General features: G+C 38.9%; 1 protein-coding gene across 6 annotated transcripts in view; it reads right to left on the bottom strand.

Annotated features, from left to right (window-relative positions):
* The window catches only part of ETV1 (ETS variant transcription factor 1), an 89,673-nt gene that overhangs the window by 30,882 nt on the left and 33,309 nt on the right, over nucleotides 1-25,482 (bottom strand). For all 6 annotated transcript variants that reach the window (XM_074367415.1, XM_074367413.1, XM_074367414.1 and 3 more), the window contains 3 exons: nucleotides 11,042-11,171; nucleotides 8,239-8,427; nucleotides 3,557-3,804 (listed from right to left, as the gene is read on the bottom strand). In XM_074367415.1, coding sequence (XP_074223516.1) covers nucleotides 3,557-3,804; nucleotides 8,239-8,427; nucleotides 11,042-11,171 — 567 coding nt within the window. The remainder of the gene's footprint in view (nucleotides 1-3,556; nucleotides 3,805-8,238; nucleotides 8,428-11,041; nucleotides 11,172-25,482) is intronic.

Genomic DNA, 25,482 nt, shown 5'->3' with positions numbered 1-25,482 from the left:
CTACTCTACTAACATAATATTTTGCAATTTTTTAGCTTAAATACTCAGCAGTTGAAATTGCATTCCTATAATTATAATTATAACTAATAGACCTTCCATTTCCCATGTCATAATTAATGTCAGGCTTTATTAGCACATAATCATGTTGCCTTTTCACTTACAAAGCTTCTTTTATTTTCACAACATTTATGTTATACGAAATTAAGTAATAAAGAGTCCTAGAGGCCTCCTGAAAGGACAACCTTTAGATCATAGATGCTGAGTAAACAGACTAGGAAACGCCTTTTGCATTGTTCTTAAATCACATAAGATATTTTCTAATGTGCTATTTGTTCAACATCAGTTAGTGAACCAAGAACTCAGTGATTTGGTAATAAAAACACCAGATTTCCTAAAAAGGTTATTTAATGTGCTCTCAGCAAGGATGAAAGAACGAATGACAACGCAACAAAGCATCTGGAGATCAGACTCATTGACGGCAGTGTATGACGTTTACAGACGTGTCAAGTTAATTACAGCAATTTGGTGGCCAGTGAAACATATTTTGATACCTACAGATTAATTTTTCATAGGCCCTGGTTACACAGTTACTACAGGTCTCCAGGCCACAGCCAGAAGATCCACCTCTACCTAACTCTTCAAGCAAATCTGAACTGTATCTTATGGGCAACACTGAAATTAGAATTCAAAGGTGGTGTACAACTTCAGCAATCTGAAATATAATTTAGAGGAGAGAAAGCAATATAAATGAACAGCTTCTCAAATATTAAACAAGTATTGTACAAGTCATTTGTAAGGTATACGGCAATTTAACAAAAGACATGCCCTATGTACCTTGAAAATAAGATACTGGACTGTTACAGACTAAATATCCCCCAACACTCACGATGACGTCCTGATGCCTGATACGATGGTATTTGGAGCAGGGGCCTTTGAGAGGTAATTAGGATGAGGTTAAGCCATGAGGGTGGGGCTCCTCACGGTGGGATAGTGTCCTTATAAGAAGTGGAAGAGAGACCAGAGCTCCATCTCTCTCTGCCACATGAGGACACAGTGAGGAAGTGGCCCTCTGCAAGCCAGGAAGAGAGGCCCTACCAGGACATGAACCTGCCCGTACCTTGATCTCGCACTTCCCAGCCTGCAGAACTGTGAGAAGTAAAGGTCTGCTGTTTCAGCTTTCCGGTGGACGGCATTTTTCATTATAGCAGTCTGAGCTAAGGCATGGACTATGCTTTTCAGGTTACAAGTGACTGAATCTGTGCTTTTGAGGGTCAGACAGCGACTGACTCTGAACATCATTTTACGTATCGCGCACAAATAACACAATTAAACCTCACAGCGCCATCTCCTATTTTTTTTTTTTTGCCCTCATTGTATTATTTGAATCTTTTCCTTGTTTGGTTCGCATCGTCTCAAGAAAAGTTACACATCCTCAACACCAAGTTACATATAATTTTATATACAACATAAATATGAGGGGAATTTATACATGTGGCAAACTACAGAATCAAGAAAATGCTTTTACTGTTCATGTTGTTCAGGTTATACACATAAAAACATTTCTAGAACACACAAAGAACACATTTTAAACACTATGCCCTACAAATCTTTTCGAACCAATTATTTGGGCTATTTTAAATCATTTCCATGTAAAGTTTCCTGAAATCATGGTAAATTCAAAAAAACTGTGCAGCAAGTGAAATGGTGGTTTGGAGAATAAGGAGAACACTAGTTAACAGGATTAGAAGTTTAGAGAGAAAAGTGAATCCTCTCTATAATAAAGCCCATCATAGTGTAGTGTTCTTAATTATAGGCATAAATTATGCACAAATAGAGAAGGTTCTACGCTGTAACCACTATGGTACATTTTCGAATGGCCTCCAAACCACAGGGCCTGGGGCAAGTATTCAAACAAAGGCCTTCACATCATATGTTTCAATGTTTAATATTATAAACCAGCCAAACAATCTGATAAATACGGTCTCTCCTCCCATTCCTTGAAATTACGCCATCATAACAACTTGGAAGGCCAGGTCAAATCTACAAGTTCAGGAAATCTCTTAAGATGAGCACTGAAGGAGGATGACGTGGAGCCAGTTTCCAGTTTTTAGACCTCAGCCCACACCCCTCCTGCCTCTCTTTTGACCCCTCCAGCCCACACTGTTCCATACCAGGGGGGCCTCACGGGCCGAGCATCTGGGCACGTCCAGGTTCCATCCCCACCCTCCCACAAGCACTGCCCCTGGGCCACCTCCTTGGACCTAGAGACACACATGGGAGCCATGCGCTCTGCCCACAGGAAAGCAGGCCCGAAGTGAACTTGCTCAGGCCCTGGAAGTGGACTCAGGGCTGGCTGGGCAGGGAACTCAGGGGTCCTGGGTAGCTGGTACGCTTGCTGGAAGTGCAGGTATGGCCTCCCAGTGGGCAATTCCTCTTTATTCCTTGGGCTTTTGCCCAATGAGAAACAGTGGCCAGAGGGAGACTCTCAGTTTTAGGCTCCTTCTTGCTGAGCTTTAAGGCCAATTCATAATAAAGCAGGTAATTTTAGGTAATGGAAATTTAAGACCAGGAGACAATTTCTGTTCATCAATTAGAACTGATAGGAAACCTTAGCAGATATCTCCCCAGAGAAGGAATAGTTCCTTCATAAAGAACATTGTAACTTGGCATCCAAATGAAAGGAAGCCACATGGTTTTCAAATGTTTTCAAGCCCACAACCACCTGCTGACCACGGTTACAATAACGTTAGTAATATTTTGCAGGTAACTGGTCTCTCTCTTCTGAGTGTTAGCTTTTATTTCGACATTTTTTCCAAAAGTGCTAAGATGTCGGAAAAGCACGTGTCCTGATTTTGAGACTATAACAGGAAAAACTGAGCACAGATGAGTTAAGTAATTTTTCTGAGCTCTCAAGGTCAAATATTGGCATACTTGGTGGTAACATTAGCCATAGACCTAAATGCTCCTTAATTTCAGGTAATCCCCCTTCTCCGTCTTGATATTACTTGATATACTACTTTGTGGGGCCTTTCTGGCTCAGTGCGGCTAGAGCTCAGCTCTATGAATAAACCGTAAGTCTGTATTTTTGCTGTTTCTCTCCTAATATGTACAAATCCTTACTTCTGGGCCACCAAGCAAAGAAAAAACAAACAAACGAAGAGTTATAAGCAATAAGTTACCCAATACAGAAGAGTATTAATTTCTGTAAACATTGTTATTCAATAGTGCTGCAGGAGCAAAATGGAAAGAAAGCCCAGAACCAAGAAAAGAAGGAGAATGCTCCTCTCTCGGGCTGAGGGCCTGCCTGATTTTATAAACTGCACTTTTCTCTTGACTAACTGCACTTTTAGACACGACTGCAACCGTCAGCTCATGCCAAAGTGGTCTGATAGGCCAACCCTTCACCTAGAGAGAAAGATGCAAAGAAGGCCTAAATCAGAATGATTCCACATACACAAACACACACATCAGGAGTCACCCAGTCTGAGCCCAATACTCGTCAAACTGACAAGCAAGTGAAAAGCTACCTCAAACGTAACTTCAGGCGTGGGCCTACCTGAATCATATGCGAAATCTCTGGGCTCCTGTTTAATCAGCAGAGGAGGGGGGAAGCTTTGGCTGGCTGCACCACCCACCATGGTGTTGTGTTCATACACGGGGTCGTGGTACTCCTGCTTAAAGCCTTGAGGTGGGAAGGGGATGTTCGGCTCAGACAGCTGCCGTTGGTACATGGGACGTCCTTCCCTCGGCATTGCCGGCAGAGGAGGAAAGGAATTACAGGGTTCAGAGAGTTGGCGGCGAAATCTAGAAAATAAGAGAGCACGTTTCAAACAAAATGGTAACAAGGAATATTCACTCAAATATTGGCAGAACAGAAAGAGAAAGAAAAATACCATATGATTTCACTTATATGGGGAATCTAAAAAAATGGCACAAATGAGCTTATTTACCAAACAGAAACAGACTCACAGACACAGAAAACAAACTTATGGTTACCATTGGGGGCGGGAGTGGGAAGGGAGAAATTGGGAGTTCAGGCTATGCAGATACGAACTACTATATATAAAATAGGTAAACAATAAGTTTCTACTGTACAGCACAGGGACTATATTCAATATCTTACAGTAACCTATAATGAAAAAGAATATGAAACAAAATATATGTCTGTATATGTATGACTGAAACATTATGCTGTACACCAGAAATCGACACATTGTAAACTGATTATACTTCAATTTTTAAAAAAGGGAAAAAGATAAAATAACATATTGGGATGATTTTTAACTGCTTAGTTAATGAACATGATACCAGCTGACTTGGACTGTAAATCTTTAACAAAGACTAGATTTCTCCTTCCTGGGTCAGTAGCACTGTGCTTTTTAATTATAATATGCCTTGTGTTCCCCTTCTAATTAGTTGCTTTCAGCACCATTTCAGTATATTTTTATAAAAAGTTAAAGATGTGCCTTGAGCAGGGCTAGGAGAGCAGTGTAGTATTTTCAAAAAATACACACCCTAACAGTTAAAATGGCCAATTCTCAATCAATTACATCATTTACCAAATTTCCATAGTAAGAGGATATCAAATAATTACATATAAGAAAAAACAAAAGAAAAAACAGATAGAATTTAATCTCAAACTGTATCCGCTCTCTTTTAATTCTGTTACCAAACTAATCAACAAATAAAAAAATCAACCAAATAAAAATCTACTCCTTGGTTTTCCTTCCCTTACCATGAGTTACTAAGAATGTAAGAAAGGAATGACTTTCTTCTCAAATGGGCAGGACTCTTAAATCTTCAACATTGTCTGAAATAACATTGTATTCTAGTGAGATATTAAACTGGAAACTGAAATCCAGGCTCGTTTGTAAAAGACCACTTCTTTATGGTCAAACAGCAGCACAGAACACACTGGCTTCTAACTGCTTCAAAGAAAATATCATGTTGATAAAAATAAGCATAAAATATTACAGCAGACCTCCAAAGATGGAAATACGATGTATGCATTCCGTAGATTTGGGACAGTCATGCTGTTAGGTCCCGAGGGACCTCTAAGGACTCGGCAGAAGGTGTGAGGGCGAGTCTTTATGCTCCTTCTTTCTTGGTTGTTCTGTGTACTGATTGGCTAATCACATAATCATTCAGTTCTGCATTTCTCGTCCTAATATCATTGACCCACCACAAAGATGTGGATTAATTAAAGATTTAAAAGTGCTCTAAAAATGCCCACGAGTGCTTAAAAATAACCTATCCGACATTTCTATGAGCAAATGGAAGCCTATTAACTCCCCTGCTCCCCTCCTAAAAGCATTCCTGAGACTTTAATTTGGAAAGTTAACAATTAATTTTGGCGATGTTAAATGAAAATAAGGTAAAAGCAAAACAAAAATAAAAACAAAACCAGCAGAGCAATTGCTTTCGCATTTCTAAGAACCCTCCGTCCCGTGAGTTAACTCCAGCCTTACTGGTTGCCACAGAAAGCACTGAAATTCCACCTACACCTGCAGAAAATAAACTTAGAAACTCGGATATTGCAAAACAGTTAGGCTGACTGGCACTGCATTCATTTCCCTTCTCTTGCTTATTTCATTAGCCGAAAAAAGAAACAGAAATTATCATTAAGAACTGTCAAGGAGTGAATCAGAAAATTGTAACTAGAAGTTAAAATAAGAAACTGGCTCCCTTGTGAAGCCTTAAAAGGAAGTTAATAATACTTCCACAAAAAGCTTTGTTTAAAAAAAAAAAAAAATCAAGCCACTTGTTTTTACGAGTCAACCTGATTCCAGCTGGTCCTTGCTGAGGACTTGTCTGTATCAAACACATGCGCCTCATTAGAAACCGCAAGTGTGTGGTGTCATTCTTCTGATCAACTGCAAAGAGAAAGTGACTCGGGAAGCTTCTGGAAGAGAGTTAATGTGTAAGGAGAGTGGGCTGATGAACTCTTGGATCAAGAAAAACAGCAGCCAAGTGGTGGGAAACGCTGAGAAAAACAGACAAGGCTTCTGCTCAGTGGGTTCGGGAAAAAGTGCCAAAGGGCTGGCCCGAGGAGCAGGATGAAGCCGAGGAGAGGAAGCAGGGTCCAGCCCTGCTGGCCACCAAGCGGGCCCCGAGTGAGGTGGGGTGCCTGGGCTGGAGGGGGCTATTTGGGGAAAGGATCTGTTCCCAGAGCAAATGTGCCATTTATAACTGAGGGACTGTCATTTGTTGGCTGGAGCTCTCCAAGAAATCCTCCCCAGAAACATACGGCTTCAGAGATTTTCCTGGGATTGGCCAGCTGGTACTGGCCTCAAAACCCAGCAGGGGGCAGTGGGAAAAGACCCCGAGCTTCCCTCTCCGAATTCCGGGCCGGCTGTTCTCAGTCTCAAATATTTGACTTCAAGTCGAGAAACTAAAATGGATTTGGCTAAAGCATTTCAAGTTAGGTCACCTCAAAACAGCCAGCCTGTTTGTGCAGCAGTCACCTTGTGTAAGAAAGAACTGTCTTGCACCAAGCGCCCGTGATCCCATCTAGAATGTCGGCAGCCAAGCGGAGGGTGAGGGCCTTGGGCACCGAGACCTCTGGGAAGTCACCAGAGGCGGACAAAACAAAACGTGCTTTTCTTGTTCATCCTCTTTTTCCTTGTCATCCCGCACAATGTGCATCTGTCTCGTGGCCCACCCAGCAATAAGATTTCTTTCATCTGTATTTACAAAACTGTTTACACAGATGCACATACCATGACACTCTGACGGAGTCTCAAGGCCAAGGGGCAAGAAAGGAAAGATCACAGTTAGCATTTCGGAACCAAAGCCCAAGAGGACTTAGTGATGGAAAGCAAGGTAGGAAAGACGTTACTTAGTTTTACACTGGAAAAGAATGCTTTTATCTTAGCCCTTCATACCAAAAGAGTTACTGAATTTGAGATGGAGTCCCATTAAAGAACCTATAAATAGCAGATCTGAGTATTCCCTTATTTTCAGAAAGTTGCCAGTGGCACATCTTCTGGTTTCCTCTGCTGATGTGGAGGATTCCTCCAGCTGAGTTATTTTTATCATGGTGTGTCAGAGCCCATTTGCACTGGCTTATTGTTAAATTTTCAGGAATTTCGTGAGCCAGCTATTAAACACAGCCATTGTTAAGAATTCAATGATGTAAATTTATAATTTAAAAAAATTATATTGAAAACAAAGGCAAAAAACCCCCTCAAAACTCATCACTTTTTAATTATTTTACAACATTTTACTACTAATTATATTAATTATTCTCTTGAGGTTCTATCTTTTGTATCTGTTTGGTAGAATATGCTTTAATGGCATGTTACTGTATCTTTTTTTCCAACTCTACATTCAGAGTTGTTACACTGACAGCTTGGAGTCAGCCATGGGGACAATACCTACATCACAGACTCATCAAATGCTCCACATCTGGTCTTTCGATTTTTCTCATAAAGCCTGTTGCTAACCATTGACCAGCACACCCCTGGCTCTACATAAGTACAAAGTAGAAGGGGAAGAAAGGATGCTGCATGTAACTGACCCATGTTTTAAGCTGTATTACTAAGGTCTCTAAAGGTCCTCCGATATTTTATTTAAATATGAATTTATTCGTCTCTAGGAGTCGAGAATTACATGCCACAGCATTCTCTCTAGCTCTGTATTCTGTCTTGCTTTGTTCCTTTCTAAGTAATACTAATTCAATCTCTATCTCTTTAACTTTATATTCCCAGTGTCCAGGGTCATGCATCTTCTGACATAAAATATTCATCACTTGGAAAGGAGGGGAAATAGTTTCATCAAATATATCCTATTCTGCAAAACTGTGTACAGCTAAACCATTCAGTCGAAGGTAAAGAACCTAATTCCAAAAGCCACCTACTAAAATTAGTCTCCTAACTTTATAGAACAAGTACACACATATGCTCATAAAAATGGGATGATCTGATTTAAAGTTTAAGTGAAGCAATTTAATTCAAGCAAAGCGAAAGGAAAATGTTCAAATGTCAGTATATGGATTAATTTTCCATTTTAGCAACCAATTTAAATGTTTATAAAGGGATGTTTATAAATGACCTTCTCCACAAATTATGTCTAGCTAGAGACAGAGCAAGCTCTTTCTAAAAATATTTTGCACAGATGTGCAAAATTAATATGCTCACCTTAAATTTACTATAGGTCTTAGGAACTGGTGATAGGAATTTCTTCCAAGAATGCTAAAAATAGTTTTTTGGGTTTTTTTAAGTGGTATTTGTAGTTTACCTGTGGTCCATGGGGTAGCTGCTGTCTTGAATGGGTTGCGATGGAGGGAGGTGAGCTGGGAAGGCGCGGTCAGGTTTCGAAGTGTGAGTTGCGTTTGGAGATGCATGATGCAGTGGGGACACAGGAGTGCTGGATGGTGTCGGGGGGTTGGAGGGCCTCATTCCCACTTGTGGCTTCTGATCATAGGCACTACCCAAGGAACAGAAGAAAAGAGAACATTTGTTTCTTTGGAGCAATCAAAACACTTTTTTTCCCAGCCCAAGGCAAGAAGAAATATTTTAAGCTTAAGTCACAAGGAAGTGACAATTGTATGTTTTTTGGTTTTTGCAATTCTAGAACATGTAATCTTTGAAAGTGCCACACACCTTGGCCGAAAATAGAATAATTAATGTATGACTGGATAACAACATAAACATAAAAAATATATATTTTAATATACATGGAAACAACTTAGGGAAAAGGAAAATCCCTGGCCTTGGAAGCCATGGCATTATTTCCTTCTATTCTTGATATGTCTCCTTAAGCATGTTTCACAGATCTTTTCTAAATCATTAAATAATTCTGATACCATAATCCTTCTATCTTACATAAGATTTTAGAATAGGAACTGACATAAGTTTAACAAGATGCTGATCATACCTGGCTTGCCTTTTTTAGTGGCAGAATTCTAAGAAGACAGTGCTTTTGCCTTGTTTTCATGTTTTATGCACCATAAATGATGCCTAGCATCAACTTCCTCACATGGGATGATAAAGATTTATGAGGCAAATTAAAATGTCTCTGACATAGTTGAACTTTCTTGGAGCATAAGATTAGGTACAAAATAGTGTTCTTAAGACTCAAACCCTATTAACACAGTCTAACTTCTAAAGACAATTACAAAAGAATAAAATGAGTAAGCTTGTTTTTATACATAGTATGAATTTAAATTTTCTTAAACACAGATCTCCAGAATGTGATTTAACTAATTTTTGCAGTCTAAAAAATACTTTATTAAAAACAAATTTTACTTAAGTTTCTGAACAGAAAAAGATATTTCTAGATTAAAATACTGTATTTCCTTGTAAAATAAAAAGCATTCATGAATATATACTTTTTCTTTAAAAAAAGAAACTCTAAAAAAATTGACTTACATAATAATTTATCCTATTGCTCCATCTATACAACAAAATTACATCCAAGTGCAAAAATACTTTTCAGAAGTGAAGGAGCACGTACATGCTGCCTAAGTCTACTCTTGCTTTAAAGCAAATAATACTCATATTATGTTTGGTTCTATCTATTTCTTTTACCAACATTTCTGAATGAGAACTCACTTTCTATAAAATGATTCACCTGTCTCATTCCCATGTAAAAAAAAATGATACATCTTCTGCCTTAGGATGTTACTTTTTCCCTTTATTAAATGCTGTATTGAGTTACATTATTTGTATAGAAATGGAAATAATAGAATTTAATCTATGTATCACTGTGGGAATTACTGGTCCCCTAGAAAAATCTCAAAATATTCAGGCAATTATTCTTCTACCATTAGTTTATGAAAGTCAGATAGGTCTTTCTTTATATGTCTACAAAGCAGGAGTTATTTCAGAGTCACACTACTGATCAAGGATGAGGACAATGACAGTTCTCTACCTATTTGGTTCATTAATTTAAAATTCTTCAATATGTTAAGTAATTACTCTGTGCATAAATAGTCCTCTTAAGGAGAAAATGCCAAAATTAAAAATCCTATAAAGTAAAACTCGGATCGAACAATACTGTTTTATCTGAACTCAGTATGCTTTAATAGTTCGCTTCTACATGAAATCTTCTTTGTAAAAGCTTTGCCGTTTCAACTGAACTGGCTCATCATTTCAGGCTCTGGTGAGCCTCCTAGGAAAGCAGACAGAAAAGACAAGTTTGCAAGAACAAATAGCAATAGACTACCCAGGCATTGGTCAGCTGCTGGGAGATTGCACAGATTGGAATTTCCTGAATCTTGAATATCTGGGGTAAATGAGAAAATAGAAAGACCCCTTGGATCATAATATGAGCCTAAATCAACATAATTTATAAGACTGCAAATATCTGTAATCATTTTTATAAGTTTCCAAACTAACTCCTTTTAAGAACTAAGTTTCTATGATAATTGAGAGTAATAATAAACAATACACAAAGCCAATGTTTTCCTCATGCAATTAGAGGCCAGTATAAAAAGCAGCAGAATGCAATTTACTGTGAAGGGTTTTTAATGAACATATATGTTATCAAATTTTCTAACAAATGAACAATGTACTTCTACTGCTCCACCCTGTATTATCATCAGAAGACACAACTGGCTTTTTAACAATCATAGCCACTGCGAAGGCTTATAAAACTCCACCTTTGCTGCAACTGTCCACAAGCACATCTTACAGATCATCTGCAAAGCCTGTCAGATAACTAACGCAATGCTTCAACCTGCCAACTGTTTCATTTTTTTCCTACAAACTCTATCTAAAGTGCATAATGTGTTCTTTCTATTGAGGACTTTCAGTAGCTGCTCACGCCAAGGAAGACCCCCTTTTCAATCCCTGGATGCGGCACTGCAGGAGAAAAGCAACTAACGATTTGGATGAAAATTATTACTCTAAAATGATTCTAAAAAGTATGTGGTCGAATGGGAAAATGTCCTTCAGAGTTCTACTAAACACAGTACCTGATTAGCTTGTTATATGCTGAAGATGTGACACATGAAAATATGACTTGAGATTTTTGTATCATTCTGGACCTTGTTTCCCTAAGAACCACCGAGCTCCCTGCGTCCACCTGACTGCTTTACCTGACGTTGTACAGGCACTTTTCTCCATAGCTGAATTTAAAGGGCTGTTCTTGACTGCAGGCAGAGCCGAGTTCCGAACATGGACTGTGGGGTTCCTTCTTGATTTTCAGTGGGAGGCCATGAAAAGCCACTAGGAAACAAAATAAAAATACCCACAGAAGTGAAATGTAGTTAGGAGTTAAGTATAATCATCTCCTCTCCTCCTCTTGGTTAAAAAGTCACTACCGTTTCATATTAACTTACATGCATAAGAACAATCATATTTGATGAATTTCATGCCAGAAAAGATTCTGGAGAATCTCCATACACTCGTTTTTTTTTTTTTTTGCTTTTATTGCATAATAAAATGCGTGCTTGAACTCTCTCTCATCACTTAAGGTAAAATGAATTACTTGTAATTGGCTTAGCTGATATTAATAACACTAGAAGCTCAGTTTTCAGAAAGTAAGTTTTGAAAACATTTCAGAGAGATTTCCAATGACTAAAGCAGAAAAAGTGCAACTCATTATCCAGGAATTAACTAAAGATGGGAACATTATGTATTCCTGAAAGGAAAATATCTCAAATGCATCCATAGTATTGGTTTAATGGAATGGCAACTGGACTATGAAAAAGAAAACACAAGTGCAGTTCTAAGGGTAACAAACAATACACTGGAGAAAAAACTCAACATCTATGAGGCCAATGCTCATGTATAAAAATACAGAAAAAAGTACCTGCCTAACTGCTTACCAGAAGTGGGAAGATAACTTGGGAGAACTATGTTACAGTTATTTGTCATATACAATCCACCACAAAACAATCATTCTTCATCAAATGATGTTTTCTCCCTTTTCATAACTTAGTCATATGTCATTAATGTTTAATATAATATAGACTATACCATAAAATAGAAAGAAATATGTATGTTTGGGTGGAATCATAGCTTTCAAACCAATAAATAAATAAGAATATATATTTTTGTTCTTCTATATGAAGCTGAAAAACTACATATTAGAAATCCTATCACCATGACTGAAGTATTAGTATACATGGAAAATTAATGAAAAAATAAAGGAAAATAGACATGATGATGAATTTTATTTTCATACAATATGCACAATTATGAAAAATCAAGGATAAACACTAGAAGGACACACTTTGGGTATTTATTCTAACTCCTGTCAAACTTGGAATTAAAACACAAAATATTAAGTGTGTACTCTATTAAGGAAGATACAAGAGAAACTGTGGTCTGTGATGCCATCCAGTCCTGATTATGACACTGTGGCACTATAAACTTGTGCTAGCTTGAATGTTATACATAATTTTAATATAAGGAATTGTTATCAATAATGATCAAGCTCCAGGAAAATAAATGCTCTTTGTTTCTACATGCACAGAATTCTGACAGAAGTGTTCAATGGTACCCAAGAGCCACTTGAAACATTGTAGAAAACAAATTTGCCAGAGAAACAAAAAAATTTCACCAAAATTAGTTATCTGAGGAAAACTTAATAAATAATAATGCAATTATTTCACTGAGCGGTCTATTTCAAAGTATTTTTTAAAAACTTAATGTATGTTTTAATCTGCCTATTCAAAATAGAGAGCAGAGGAATAGAAACAAAGGAGAAATTACATGTGTCTTCATGGGCAAAGGGCACATATGTTCATTAACCTTAACAAGTTAGAAAGTTATAATTTATTAACCATCAAGCTAGAAGAGGCTTAGGAAACTCAAGAATCAATTACGACATGAAGACTTGTTTGGATTCTGACTTGAACAAAACTACTAAAAAAGACAGCTTTGCAATAAATAAGGCATTTGAATGTGGACTAGGTATTAGATATTTAAGACATTATTGTTAATTTTGTTGGATGTGATAATGAAGTGGCAGTTGTACTAAAAAAGGATTTGAAGTTAAAGATTCCTAAAATATTTACAGATAAAATAATTAAGTTCTCTGGAATTTTCTTGACAATACTCTAGAAAAACATGTATGGGGGAAGAATCAAATTAGAAAAATGTTGGTAAATGTTAAAAGCTGACTGGTGGGTAGGCGGGAGTTCACTATGTTAGTCTCTTCACTTTTACCTAAGTGTGAAATTTGCATGATGAAACATTTTTAAAATGTGAAAAAAAAGTCACAAAGAATTTAAAGTAGTATTCTATAAGAAATTCCCTCCCTCTGTGTGTATGCGTATGTGTAGGTGCTACTTAGAATGACAAATATTGTATGATGCAATCTTGTAATATACTAACCACTCATTTGTTGCTTTCTTACCAAATAGTTTTCAACTATTTATTACTCATTTGAACATATGCAACAAAATGTATATACCCAAGTTCAGGAATTTAGATTAACTATTGGGTTTTACATTTTCCTAAGAAAAAGCAATAGCAACATAAAAGGAACTCAGTTTGTAATTCAAATAAGTTAACAAATCATTATACCTGAGAAATCAAATCTAATTTATATAAATAAAAATTGATAAGACCTCAAAAGGTAATGAAGGGTAATGTGATGCAAAGTTTATCATATTAATCAAAATATCAGACATATCAGAGGCTACTACATTCAACATTCCTGTATTTTAAAAGCCTTTGGGACCAGGAAGTAGGAAAAGATTACTGAACGGGATGCAAAAAGCACTAACCGTAAAAGAAAATAATCTACAAATTAGGCTTCATTGAAATTAAGAACTTCTCTTCATGAAGATACCATTTAAAGAATGCAAAGTAAACTACAGGCACCAAAAAGACATTTGCCATAGAAAGATCTGACCAAAAAAAATCATATTCAATATAATAAGAAGTGCTACAAATTAATAAGACAAAATAAAAGACCCAATTAAAAATGGGCAAAAGACTTGAACAGGCAGTTCTTAAAAGAAGATATCCAGATGGCAAAACAAACAAATGAACAAGAGAAGCACATACAAAAAGGTACCCAACATCTTTGCTTATCAGGAAACTGCAAATAAAACCACATGAAGGTATCACTGCACACCCACTAGAATGGCTCAACTTGCATGAGCAAGATTTGAAGAAGACCTAAGACAAGACCTTTGACATATTCTGCCGAGAGTACGAACTGATAAAAAATACTCTGGAAAACTTTTTGGCAGTATCTTCTAAGGCTGAATATAAAAATCCCCTATGATCCAGTAACTATACTCTTAGGCAGATATCTAGGAGAAAGGACTGAATACGTTTGCCAGCGGACATGTAGAAGAATGTTCATAGCGGCTTTACTCATCATACCAAAACCTGGAAAAATTGCAGTGTTCACTAGCAGAAAAATGGATAATTTGTGCTTCCTTTATACAATGGAATACTCTACAGGAATAACAAGGAACAAATTGATGATACATGCAGACACACAGAGAGTCTCACAGATGTTGAGCAGAAAAAAAACACAACAGAGTATACAATATACGAATCTCAAGAACAGACCCAACTGACTGATAGTGAAATAGTCTCTTGCTGATAGACAGGAGCAGTCATGACCGACCAAGGGTACTCGTAACCTTCTATGGTGCTGTCAGTATTCCACATCTTGCTCTGCGTGATGGTTATATGAATACATACACATATAAAATTCATCAAGCTATAAACTTAAGAGTTTTGCATTACAGTGAACGTATATCTCCATAAGAAGGTTTAAAAATATGAGGAACAACAGGCAACGCTCTACTAATTAAGATAGTTGAACAGGTCTGGCCTCCTGTTGCTGCAGACACATCTGAGCATGTGCTTCAACTTCACGGGATAACTAATTCCGGGCGGGCCGGGGGAGGAATGCCAAGTCTGGGACACCATCAGGAAGGGCAGCTTGCGTGACAGTAAGCCTCCTATCAAGATGTGCACTAGTATCAACCTTAGACGCAGAAGGCACAAGCCATCCCTGTGGGAACACCACCTGGAACGCCAGTGCTTTCAGACTGGCCCTGTGAGCTTCCTGAAGGGGCTTTAGAAGAAAGATCTTAAGCTCCCAGAGTGTTCTCAGACACAAACTGATCCCTAAAAAAGGGATCCCCAAATTTGGCCAATCATCCAATTACCTGGGAAATTTTGAAACAAAACAGGAATTCCCATATTCCCTATTCCCACTATAGGGTGAATTGTTTCCCCCACGAATTTTATTATGCAGTCCTAGCCCCAGGACCTCCAAATGTGACTTATCTGCAAAATTAGTTAAGATGAGGTTGTTAAGGTGGGATCTAATCTAGTATTACTGGTGTCCTTGTAAAAGGGCAATTAGGACAGAGATACTGGCACAGGGAGAACACCATGTGAAGACGAAGGTGGAGATCAGGGTGATGCTTCTCTAAGCCAAGGAACACCAAAGGTGGCCAGCAAACCACCAGAACTGGGGAAGAGGAACAGATTCTCATAGCCCTCAGAACTCTGCCAACACTTTCATCTCTGACTTCTAGCCTCTAGCTCTTCTAGCCAACTGACAGACAATCCATTTCCATTTTTTTAAGCCCCCTAGTTTGTGGTACTTTCTTATGACAGTTCCTAGCAAACTAGCAGAACACTCCCAGAAACTCTGATTTACTAGGGCTGGGATATAGATCAGGATTCTGTATTAAATTTTCTAGGTGATGCTCATCAAGCGAAGTTCAAATCCATTAGGATGCTTGGCAACACCTGGACCCAGTGTGCGACACACTGAAATAGTCCAGTACTGGAAAAGACTTCAAAAAACAATCAAACAACATCTTCCTTTTTGTGAGATGCCAACACTCAAGGATTCTCACAGGTCCTCCAAGAAGTTCAGGGCTCCCTTTTCCCTCCATAATACTTTCAACATGTGTGGGCCTCTTAATCACCGTGGGTCTGGGGAAACAAGACTTTTTTTTCTAATCATAAGCCAAATGCTAAGTTTCTTTTTTTTTTTTTTTAATTGCTGTGCTGAGGAAGAAACAAGAAGTCAACCTATGATCTTCGACATTCTGCACAAGAATCGCGTGCAACTTTATCTTCCTCATTTTCTCTTTTCTGCTTCCTGGAGATTTTAGATGACAAAAAATGACTTCTCTTATGTATTCTTAAGTCAGGGGAGTAGAGAGACTCCCACCAGAGAGGGCTGAGCTGAGCAGGGGATTTCATCACAGGGATGAGAGGCTGAGCGGCTGAGCGGCTGAGCGTCTGGAAACAGGGCAGTTTTCCAGCTCACTGGCACAGGCACAAGCGAAAGCAGCACATTCATTTTGTGCAATTTGCTTTACCTTCCCACATGGAGTTGGTGCATGTAAAAGGCTGTTAAGTACTAAATTATTCCTTATCAAATCACCATCATCTGGAGTCATGATCAACACTAATTAAATTACTTTCGCTGAACACGGCTCCAGCCTGCTGCTGAGGCTGCTAGGTGCATTCACTCTGCTTACTGCGCGGTCCTGCCTGGGTCGGAGCGTAGAGCTACAGGCGTCGGCAGCGTTTGTAGTTTTAATGACGGCGAATCTTTCCTTCTTCAAGTGCATCCCATCAAGCGACTTAACTCCTTCATTTCATTTACGAAAAAGGGATGGTTCCAAATGCTATGACATGATGTCCTTATCCCTGGCTTCAGACAGTTCAGATCATTTATCTCTGAAATCTGCCGTCTTCCTCAAACACGTTTCCATGCAAACTTTTATGACCCGCAACTCCTCCGGACAATCAAATCTTTGGGAGGAGAAACCGAAAGAACTCTCAAGAGATGCAGCTTGCATTTTTTCTTTGATGGAGGCTTGACCTTTAAAACCACATCTTAAGGCTGACTTACAATGACTGAGTTGCTCTAATGGTTAAACTGAAGGACGCCAAAATACCAGGACTTTAAAAAATGCTCTTCCAAAATAAACTTAATCACTTCTTAATTCAAAAAGTTTACTTGGGGTTATGGCAGTCCTTGTGAAGTATTTATTAGGTTAGTGATTGCTTTCATTTTAGAACTTTGAGCTGTCAGGCATCATCTTGCTGCCATTTTCCCCTCCCTACATTTTAGGACAGAGGCACAGTCTTGTCATCATTCTCCTGGAGCAGAGAAATGCCCCTGGTTTTACAGACACAACAATGCTGGTATATGACCATGTCTTTGGTTCAGGGTAGACAAATAATAAAGCATATATGAACACCTCCAATATAGATGGAGATCATGAATCTAGAAATTTGCTCATAGGGGGATAATTTCCTAAACAATCAGGACCCTGCAGTAATTTCTGGTACCACCAAATTGCAAATAGACCGTGCTTGTTAGAACTGAATGGTTCAGGTCAGTCCAGAGAATAAACAATAAAATCTATGAACTGAGTTTTTGTTTATATTTCTAGAGTGAAAATTTCTTGCTAAGAAAGATAATATGCTTAACTGTAGGCGTCAACACACTTAACTGTGGGTGAGTTTGGATAGTGATAGAAAACTCTATGACAGTTTTTTTTTTTAAATCCTCAAATTTACATAGTATTATAAAGTTTTCAAAGAATATTCATCAACTCTTGATTCTCATCATTCAAGACAAGAAGGACATTAGCATTCCCATTTTTCAAAAAAAAAAAAGAATTTTAAGGCATAAAGAAGCTAAGCTTCATATCTTACAAGATCTAAGGACTAACTCAGCAGGCTAGGGACTAGAGCCCTGGGCTTTTGGCTTTATCCATTCATTCATTCATTCATTCATTTACTACGGCCCAGACACTGTGCCAGGTGCTGAGGGGGAGGGAATACAGAACTATAGAATGAAGCTGACCAAAAAGACATAGTCCGGCCATCAAAAGCTCATAGAAGTCCAACTGGAGCTTTATTTAGGGTTTTATTTTTTTAAAGAAAAATTCTCTCTAATAAAGACATTAGCCAGGCTTCTTGAAGTTTAATTCATGTGTATGCAACATATTTCTGTATATATGACCTTAATAATATATTCTTGGCACTTCTATCTAAATGAAAACACTTCTCAGAGCATTCATGCTTGCTTTTTTAGGCATTCTGCCCTTTTTCAATTTATGGCTATGACCAAAGGCACTTAAAAATTCACACCACTCATATTCCACTGAAGGAAAAATGCTGCTATTCCAGCATCGAAAGCTTCCCCTCAACTCTGATAACCAAAATGTCACAAGTGATGGGTCCTCTTCTCTATGTGGACAGTGAATGTAAGTACAGCAATAAGTTGTCTTGGCCCTGACCTTTCCCTCGGCTTCCCTCCCTACTCTTATCATAAGAGTGAAATAGAGTAGCAATTTCTGTGAGCAGAAGACAATTACCCTGAGAAGAGAAACACATCCCATTTTTAACTACTTCTTATCTAAACAGAAGTATGTCTTTGAATCACATCGGTAGTTCCTGCATCAAGACTAGCTGGGAATACAGAGCCTTGATGAAAGTCTCCTGATTTTGATGGTGAGATTTCTGGTCTGCTCAAAAACTCTGTTTTAGAATCGTCTGCTGTATGATGTTCTAAAACCGGGGTTGGCAAATTGCAGCCCGTGGGCCAAATCCAGCTGTTTTGGCGCGGAAAGCTTTATTGGAACCCTGTCCCACCCATTCATTTAGGTATAGACTTGGACTGCTTTGAGTTACCGCGGGTATACGTGACAGAAACCCTATGACCCACAAGGCCTAAAATATTTACTGTCTGGCCTTTTGCAGAAAAAAAGCTGGCTGATCCCCATTTGAGATCACAGTCTACAATGAAAAAGCAAAAAGGAAATATAAAAGTGGATGGTTCATTTGCCATGGGGGAGGGGGGTGGGAAGGGACAGACTGGGAGATCGAAATGTATAGATACTGACAGGCATATGCAGAACAGATAAACAAAACTATGCTGTATAGCACAGGGAAATATATACAAGATCTTGTGGTAGCGCACAGCGAAAAAGAATGCAACAGTGAATATATGTATGTTCATGTATGACTGAAAAATTGTGCTCTACACTGGAAATTGATACAACATTGTAAACTGACTATAACTCAAAAAAAAAAAAATAAAGAGAAAAAAGTGGATGGATGGCACAGTGACACCTGCTAGTGATAGGTTATAGCTAAATTAGTTTTTAAGGAACATTTAATTTTGCTTTGTTAACCCTGCGTGTTTACTCTGACTCTCAAAATCAAGTGTGCAGCCTTGTGCGGCCAGTTTATGGGAATAAACACAAACAAGATGACATGATATCGAGGCTCTAAAACACTACAAATTTCTGTGCTCTGAGGAATTTCAAGGTCTTTCCTTAGGCCAGGGGTTTGTATAATGTGGAGAATTTTTTATACTTGTCTACAAAATATAAAATGAGAAATCATTCTGTGGACACTAAAGTGCTTGTAAAATTTTTTCACTTGGCTGTAGCAGCAAATTAAAAAAAAAATTTCTAAAAGGGGAAAAAATAAATGGCATACATAAATTAGATTACTGAAGACCAGATACAAGTATGGCATGAAAAATGCATGTAGCCTTTTATACAGATATATGTAGTTGGAAATACACTCCCGAGATGAAAAACATTCACTTTCAGTTAATATCACTTCAATTTCAGGTGATAAATGGGTGGGAATGACCTCAATTAGTACCCGGTTAACGGCCAGAAGCAAAGGGGAAGGCTTGTGTACGAATAAAGACAATGGTGTCACATGCTCCGTAAATCCATCTTCCAAGACAGACAGAAAAGCAGCAGGCACTTCGGCTGCATCTGAGCCTCTCAAAGATTCTTTTCCAGTACATTTACCTCTTCCAAGCCCTCCCCACCCCCACGGTGTACACAGACCACTCACACATACACACACCGACATCCATTACTAAAGGGCCTAATCTCAGCTATCAGCAGAGTGCCTTTATGGGGCCATTAAACCATTTCTCTTGTTTACAGTGCCTGAAGAAAGATGTGAATTATGTCTGTGACAAAACAAGCGATAACATTTCTAAACTGCTATCAAAATGCAAACTGAAACACATTTAAGGACAGAGGCCCTGATTCCAGTTTTCATGATTTTCCATTATTTGCAGCATCTGTAAACACATTCACCTATCGTATTTCCAAGGCAAAAATTTAGACCATAGCACAGCAAGCTGATATGTATTTTTCCTTATATAATATTCTTGAAGTAGAATTTTTTTATTAAAAAAAAAAGATAATACAGTGTTTTTAAAGGAATAGTACCAGTGGGGATGGATCCAATACCTCGCTAGCCCTTTGATGTTATTTGGACAACACACAGGACCACTCAGGAGTCATCACAGACGTACAGTAAGGAAGATTCACCCCTCGCTGTCAATCTCAGAATTTTCGAATTTAAGACATTAAAGAAATGATCAAGTCTTAGGGCTTGAGCTGGTGTTTGTACTCAGAAACTTTTGTACTAAAGGAATCATTCATGGATGCCCTTCTGGGTAAAAAGATAAAAAAGAGAAGCTGCTTTAATTAGAGGAAGGCAAAGAGTCATCAAAATCTGCCCATACGTGGCTCCTGAAGTACATACTCGGCACCTGCAGGGAACTGCCTGGGCAGTTTGGAAACTGGAACTGAGTCTCAGAGAGACCATGCATTTCTCAGAAGGGAATATCAAACTTTGTTCCTAATACCAAACTCCCATCAGTAACAGGGACTCCACACTCTGTCGCAGGCGTCCCTGCATTGTCCTGCCAGGGGATATATCAATCTGAACAAAGGAGGGGACATAGTTTGAAAAAGTCCCAGAGGTCATCCTGCACCTCCCAGACTAACCAGAATCGGATGTCTACAGACTTAGAAACCAACGCTCAGGACAGAGCTGAAATCAGAAGCCAGGAATCCTCCCAGTCTACAGAGGAACGTCTTCTGATGATGTTCCACGGCCTCACAAGACAGTTATTTCTTATAAGTACACTTAGTAATTCAACTCTCTCTACAATGCAAAGCACCATTATGCCGTCTTATCAGACAGAGCAGAAGGGACAAGTATTCTGGATTTGGGCCCTTCCTCTCTTCACAAAACACCAAGATGCAGCCAAGTCTCGTTCATCTGAAGGGCGGTTATCCACCAGTTCTGAGGATCCAAAACCACATGTCGCCAGCATTTCTGTTTGCTTCACATAGTGGTTTCAGATCATTTCACTTAGCTGTGATCACTTAAAACTCAGCTTATAAATCTTTTTCTGGTTTAAAAATCCAAACTTCTGGCTTCTCTAGAAAAAGCACAGTATCCAGCAACACTGAATCCGCTTTCCAGCCTGAAAAGCAGGGCAATGGTTGGCTGAGCTCAATATCAGCTTCCCCCTTGGCCAGGACCCGTGTTTTCCTATTTGCCCCAGTCCCCACCATCACGACCGCGCCACACCCCATCACCTCTGGCACTGAATTCACAGCCCTCATTTCTACGCTTGGCATGAGTGTTTTCTATACCTGATCTACACATAGCTAAGAAATCATTCATAAGTTTCCACATGTGGACATGCGTATGCACAGACACACACACACACACACACACACACACACACACACACCTCTAACAGGCAAAAATAAATATTAAAACAACTCACATTATGCTGTGGCTTACATACTCAAGTACTTATTTGCAGGCAATAAGAGACAGTGGCAAGGCTGGCAGATACTTACATCTGCCTGGTTTCAAATCCTGCCACTGCCACTTACCAGTCTTAAGACTGGGCAAGCCTCTCTGTGCTTCAGTTTCCTCTTCTCCAAAATGGGCATAACAGCACCTGCCTCACGGAGTTGCTGCTGGGATTAAATGGGACACTGTACACGTAAAGTGCATAGTAAGTACTCAGTAACGCTGGCTACTGGTGTTATTATTCACACCCAGAATACACAGGGGTTACAGCTAGAAGAGGGCTCAGAGATCACCCAGAAACATACTAACAGTGGCTGGCATAAAGATGAAGCCTGGCTTTGCTACTTACTAGATAAGGACTTCTGGTCAACTAGGTGACAGCTACAGGATTTGGCTTCTCCCTACGTAATATAGGGCTTCTCACAGATCTTCCTCATGGGGTTTGTGTGAGAACTAAATGAGGTAACACACACGAGAATGTAGAATTATACCTGACACATGGTAAGCACTCAGGAAATGTTAGTTATTACCATGATTGGTCCAACCACTTCCTTTCACAGAAGACAAACTAAAACTCAAAGAAGTAAGCTGACTAATGACAGGAGCAAAACTTCAGCCATCAGACTGTTACTGCATTTCTTTCTCTATTTCACCTTGTCTCCAATTTCACTTTATGTCAGACAACTACTAAGACCAAAAAATGTACATACTGAGAAGAATCTGTAAGGAAGGTACCCTGACAGAAGGAAAAAGTAAACAGGGTGGCCCGGTAGAATGAGCACTGGATGAGGAGTCAAGTAATCTGCACCCAGTTCCCTACTCCATCTCTAACTAGCTGTGTGACCCCAGGCAAACCGTGCAACCTCTCTGGGCTTCTGTTCCTAATCTACCAAATGAAAGCATCAGGCTAAGCAATCTTGCCTTGTAGTTCTAAAACGTAACTCTGGGTATAAGTACCTGCCTACTGATCTCAAAGGAAAATGTAAAGACGTCACACAGAATTCGGAGGGTCTAACATTCTGAGGCCACACAGATCTAAGCATCTCAATAATTACTGAGGCCATTACTGCATTTTAGCAAGCGGTGGTCACTGGAAGTCATAATGAGCCTTAATCACCATGAAAAAGCAAAACTGGGTATAATCTACTATATTCAAGAAGGGAGGGTACATAATGCACATTAGAAAGGCGTACATACAGTTAACATTTTAAAACACTTGACGCTTTAAAAGGTGCTTCATGGACCACCTACTCCCCAGTTGACGTCAGAAAGTAATGTTATTATACTGATACAACACAAAGCAGAGTCAAAAGACAAAAAGTTGTACTCCTAATTTAAAAGCATCACAAGCACCATTAACTGAAAAATAAAGAGACCACGTACAAACTGTGTGGATTCATTCCTCTAAATCTTAAAGCCTAACCCCACTATCACAGTAGTTCAGCAGGAGTGGTGCTAAATGATCCCCGTCTTCAGTCTAATTGCCAGGAGAAGTGCCCTGGGAGGAAACTGGTCCTTCCATCTGGAAAAGGGGAAGAACAGGCAGAGGAAGGGCTAATGTATGAACAATCCAAATCTAATCAGTTTTGCATTTTGCATTGGCTCCAAGTCAGATCTTCCCACCCCTACTGGTCCAGTAGATGGAGAGCAGCATGACGCTATTTTTTTGGAAACAAATTCTGCACAGGGAGCCCAAACACAGAGCATTTCATATCCAACTGGCAGGCATAAAAGCTGAACAAGCTGCAGCGATCTGAGAAACAGATCTAATCAATTGAAACGAAGTTCGGAATCAGGACACCCACCCAAACCGGCACCCCTCCAAAACCGCCCTACCTCAGAAATTACCTAATTGTGACCTTTATAAATACGGAAAACACCTCTCCTGCAGAAATTGTTCTACTGTGCTTTCACGTGGACCTTTTGAAGCCCTATAAAATTACAAGAATAAGTATTATTTCTCTGTAATTTCTTTCAAATAATGGACAAAGCTCTTTTGGAAACAACTGACCAGTATCTATTATTATTCCCAGCTGAGCTGGAAGATCTTAACACTACCTGGTGCGTTTCAGTCTAGCATGAACAGGTTCCAAGGAATACTAGGACAGATGGGCCCCGGAGAATTCCCAGACACCAAGGGGGCTCTGTCCTCACTACTGTGTGACCATGAAGACAGGTCCTCCCCACAGGAAGGACATGTACAAGTGGCCCTCTCCCCTGCACCCCGCCTCCTCCGGCTCTCCAGGACAAACCCCAGAGGGCCACCCTCGGCAGACTGTCTGCACAGATCTCTAACAAACAGTTCAGAAAAAAGTGGTAAACATATTCTTTGAAATCTACTGATAAAAAAGAAAGCAAGCAGATAACAGACAATAGAGAAGAATCAAGACAGATGGCAGCATCTGTGGACATTTTACTTAGAAGTAGTAAATGAGAAATGCAATCTTTAATTTTCCTTTTTATTAAATCTCAAACACAGATGCTCTAACCTAAAATTTTACATTGTAAACTGACTATACTTCAATTTAAAAGAATAAAAATAAGTAAAATAAAACCAATAAAAATTTGCATTAATTACTCTATAGACCATAGTAACATAAAAAAACAAGATTAAGATAATAGTTCATTGCCAGAGAAGACTGCCAATTACTAATACGCCTGTCATCACTTTGGAATAATAATTACTAAAAAGACCAGCAGTTTCCTATGATCAGTAAGTTTTATCATTTGACTACCAAGCAGTCAAATAAGTAAGCTTTCATGAAATAAAGTATAACAATTTTCTCCAGTCTTATTTTGAAAGCAATGAATTAAGTAATTAGTGATGCAAATACTTGCTTCAGTGAATTTATTACTGTGGTCTTCAGAGCTAGTATAATTCTTAATTTAGAATTCATCTCACATTTATCAGCATGATCTGGAAGAGCCCAGAGGTAAGAGAACCGGTACACGGCCTACAGAGTGAATACTGGCCCCAAGACAGCTGAAATTTCAAACCCGTCTGTCACGCTCACAAGTCTAACGAAATTCTGTGACAGTTCCTCTTCTTCAGAGGTGTGTGCTTTACTTGTTTTGATATTCACCTCCCGAAAAGAGCCTTTCACTTTTGATTGGATGGGCCTGAACTGCTTGAAAGATTCTATTCTCTTTCAACTCAGTGAATCCTCACTTTCGATTCAGAATTTCAACGTACTTTTCCTCCAGGCTGTATGGGAAAAGAGCCTACAATTTGCATGGGTCTTAAATCGACCACTTTAGTACCCACATGATACCCTGGGTAAGCAGGAGGCGACACTCGAATGGCTGAGGCACACCTGCGGTCTCCTCACATCACTCCCAGGACATGATTGAGAACAGTTCAGACGTTATTAGCCACTTGGCTCCTTGTTCCAAAAGACCCCACCAGTAGACAATCAAAGTTGAAAATATGTTCTGAATACAAGAGCAAGAAAAGTTTGCCCCAAAAAAGAAAGCCAGCTGGCTAGGACCAAAAAAAGTACCTTTCAGTAAATGCCAATAAAACTTTACAGGCTGCCAAAATAACAAAGATAGAGTAATTACAACGGAAGCTTCGCAATTTTCCTGACAATAAACACCTTCTTAAAAAGAAATTATCTGTCACTTGGCCTTGATGGTTACAGCTGTTAATACTGACTAAGGTAAATCCTGCAAATACATTTTACTTAAACCAACTGCCAATTTGGCATGAAATTTTTATCATTTATTCTCCAAAACAAATTTGGGGGTTTTCTTTAAACATGCTCTGTAATATGTAATTCAATGTATATTAGAGCAGTTTCCATGAGAAATTACCATTCTTCAATTAACTGCATCAAATTAGGAACCCTTCCCAAGAAAAGGAAGACGTATGAGAGGGAAAAGTAAATACTATGATTTGGGAGCCACATTTTTTAACCCAAAATAGCCT

The sequence above is a fragment of the Camelus bactrianus genome, chromosome 7 (genome assembly GCF_048773025.1).
Source record: "Camelus bactrianus isolate YW-2024 breed Bactrian camel chromosome 7, ASM4877302v1, whole genome shotgun sequence".
Classification (NCBI taxonomy): Eukaryota; Metazoa; Chordata; class Mammalia; order Artiodactyla; family Camelidae; genus Camelus; species Camelus bactrianus.
Note: the sequence above shows the minus strand (reverse complement) of the source record. Positions and strands in the feature narration are given on the sequence as shown.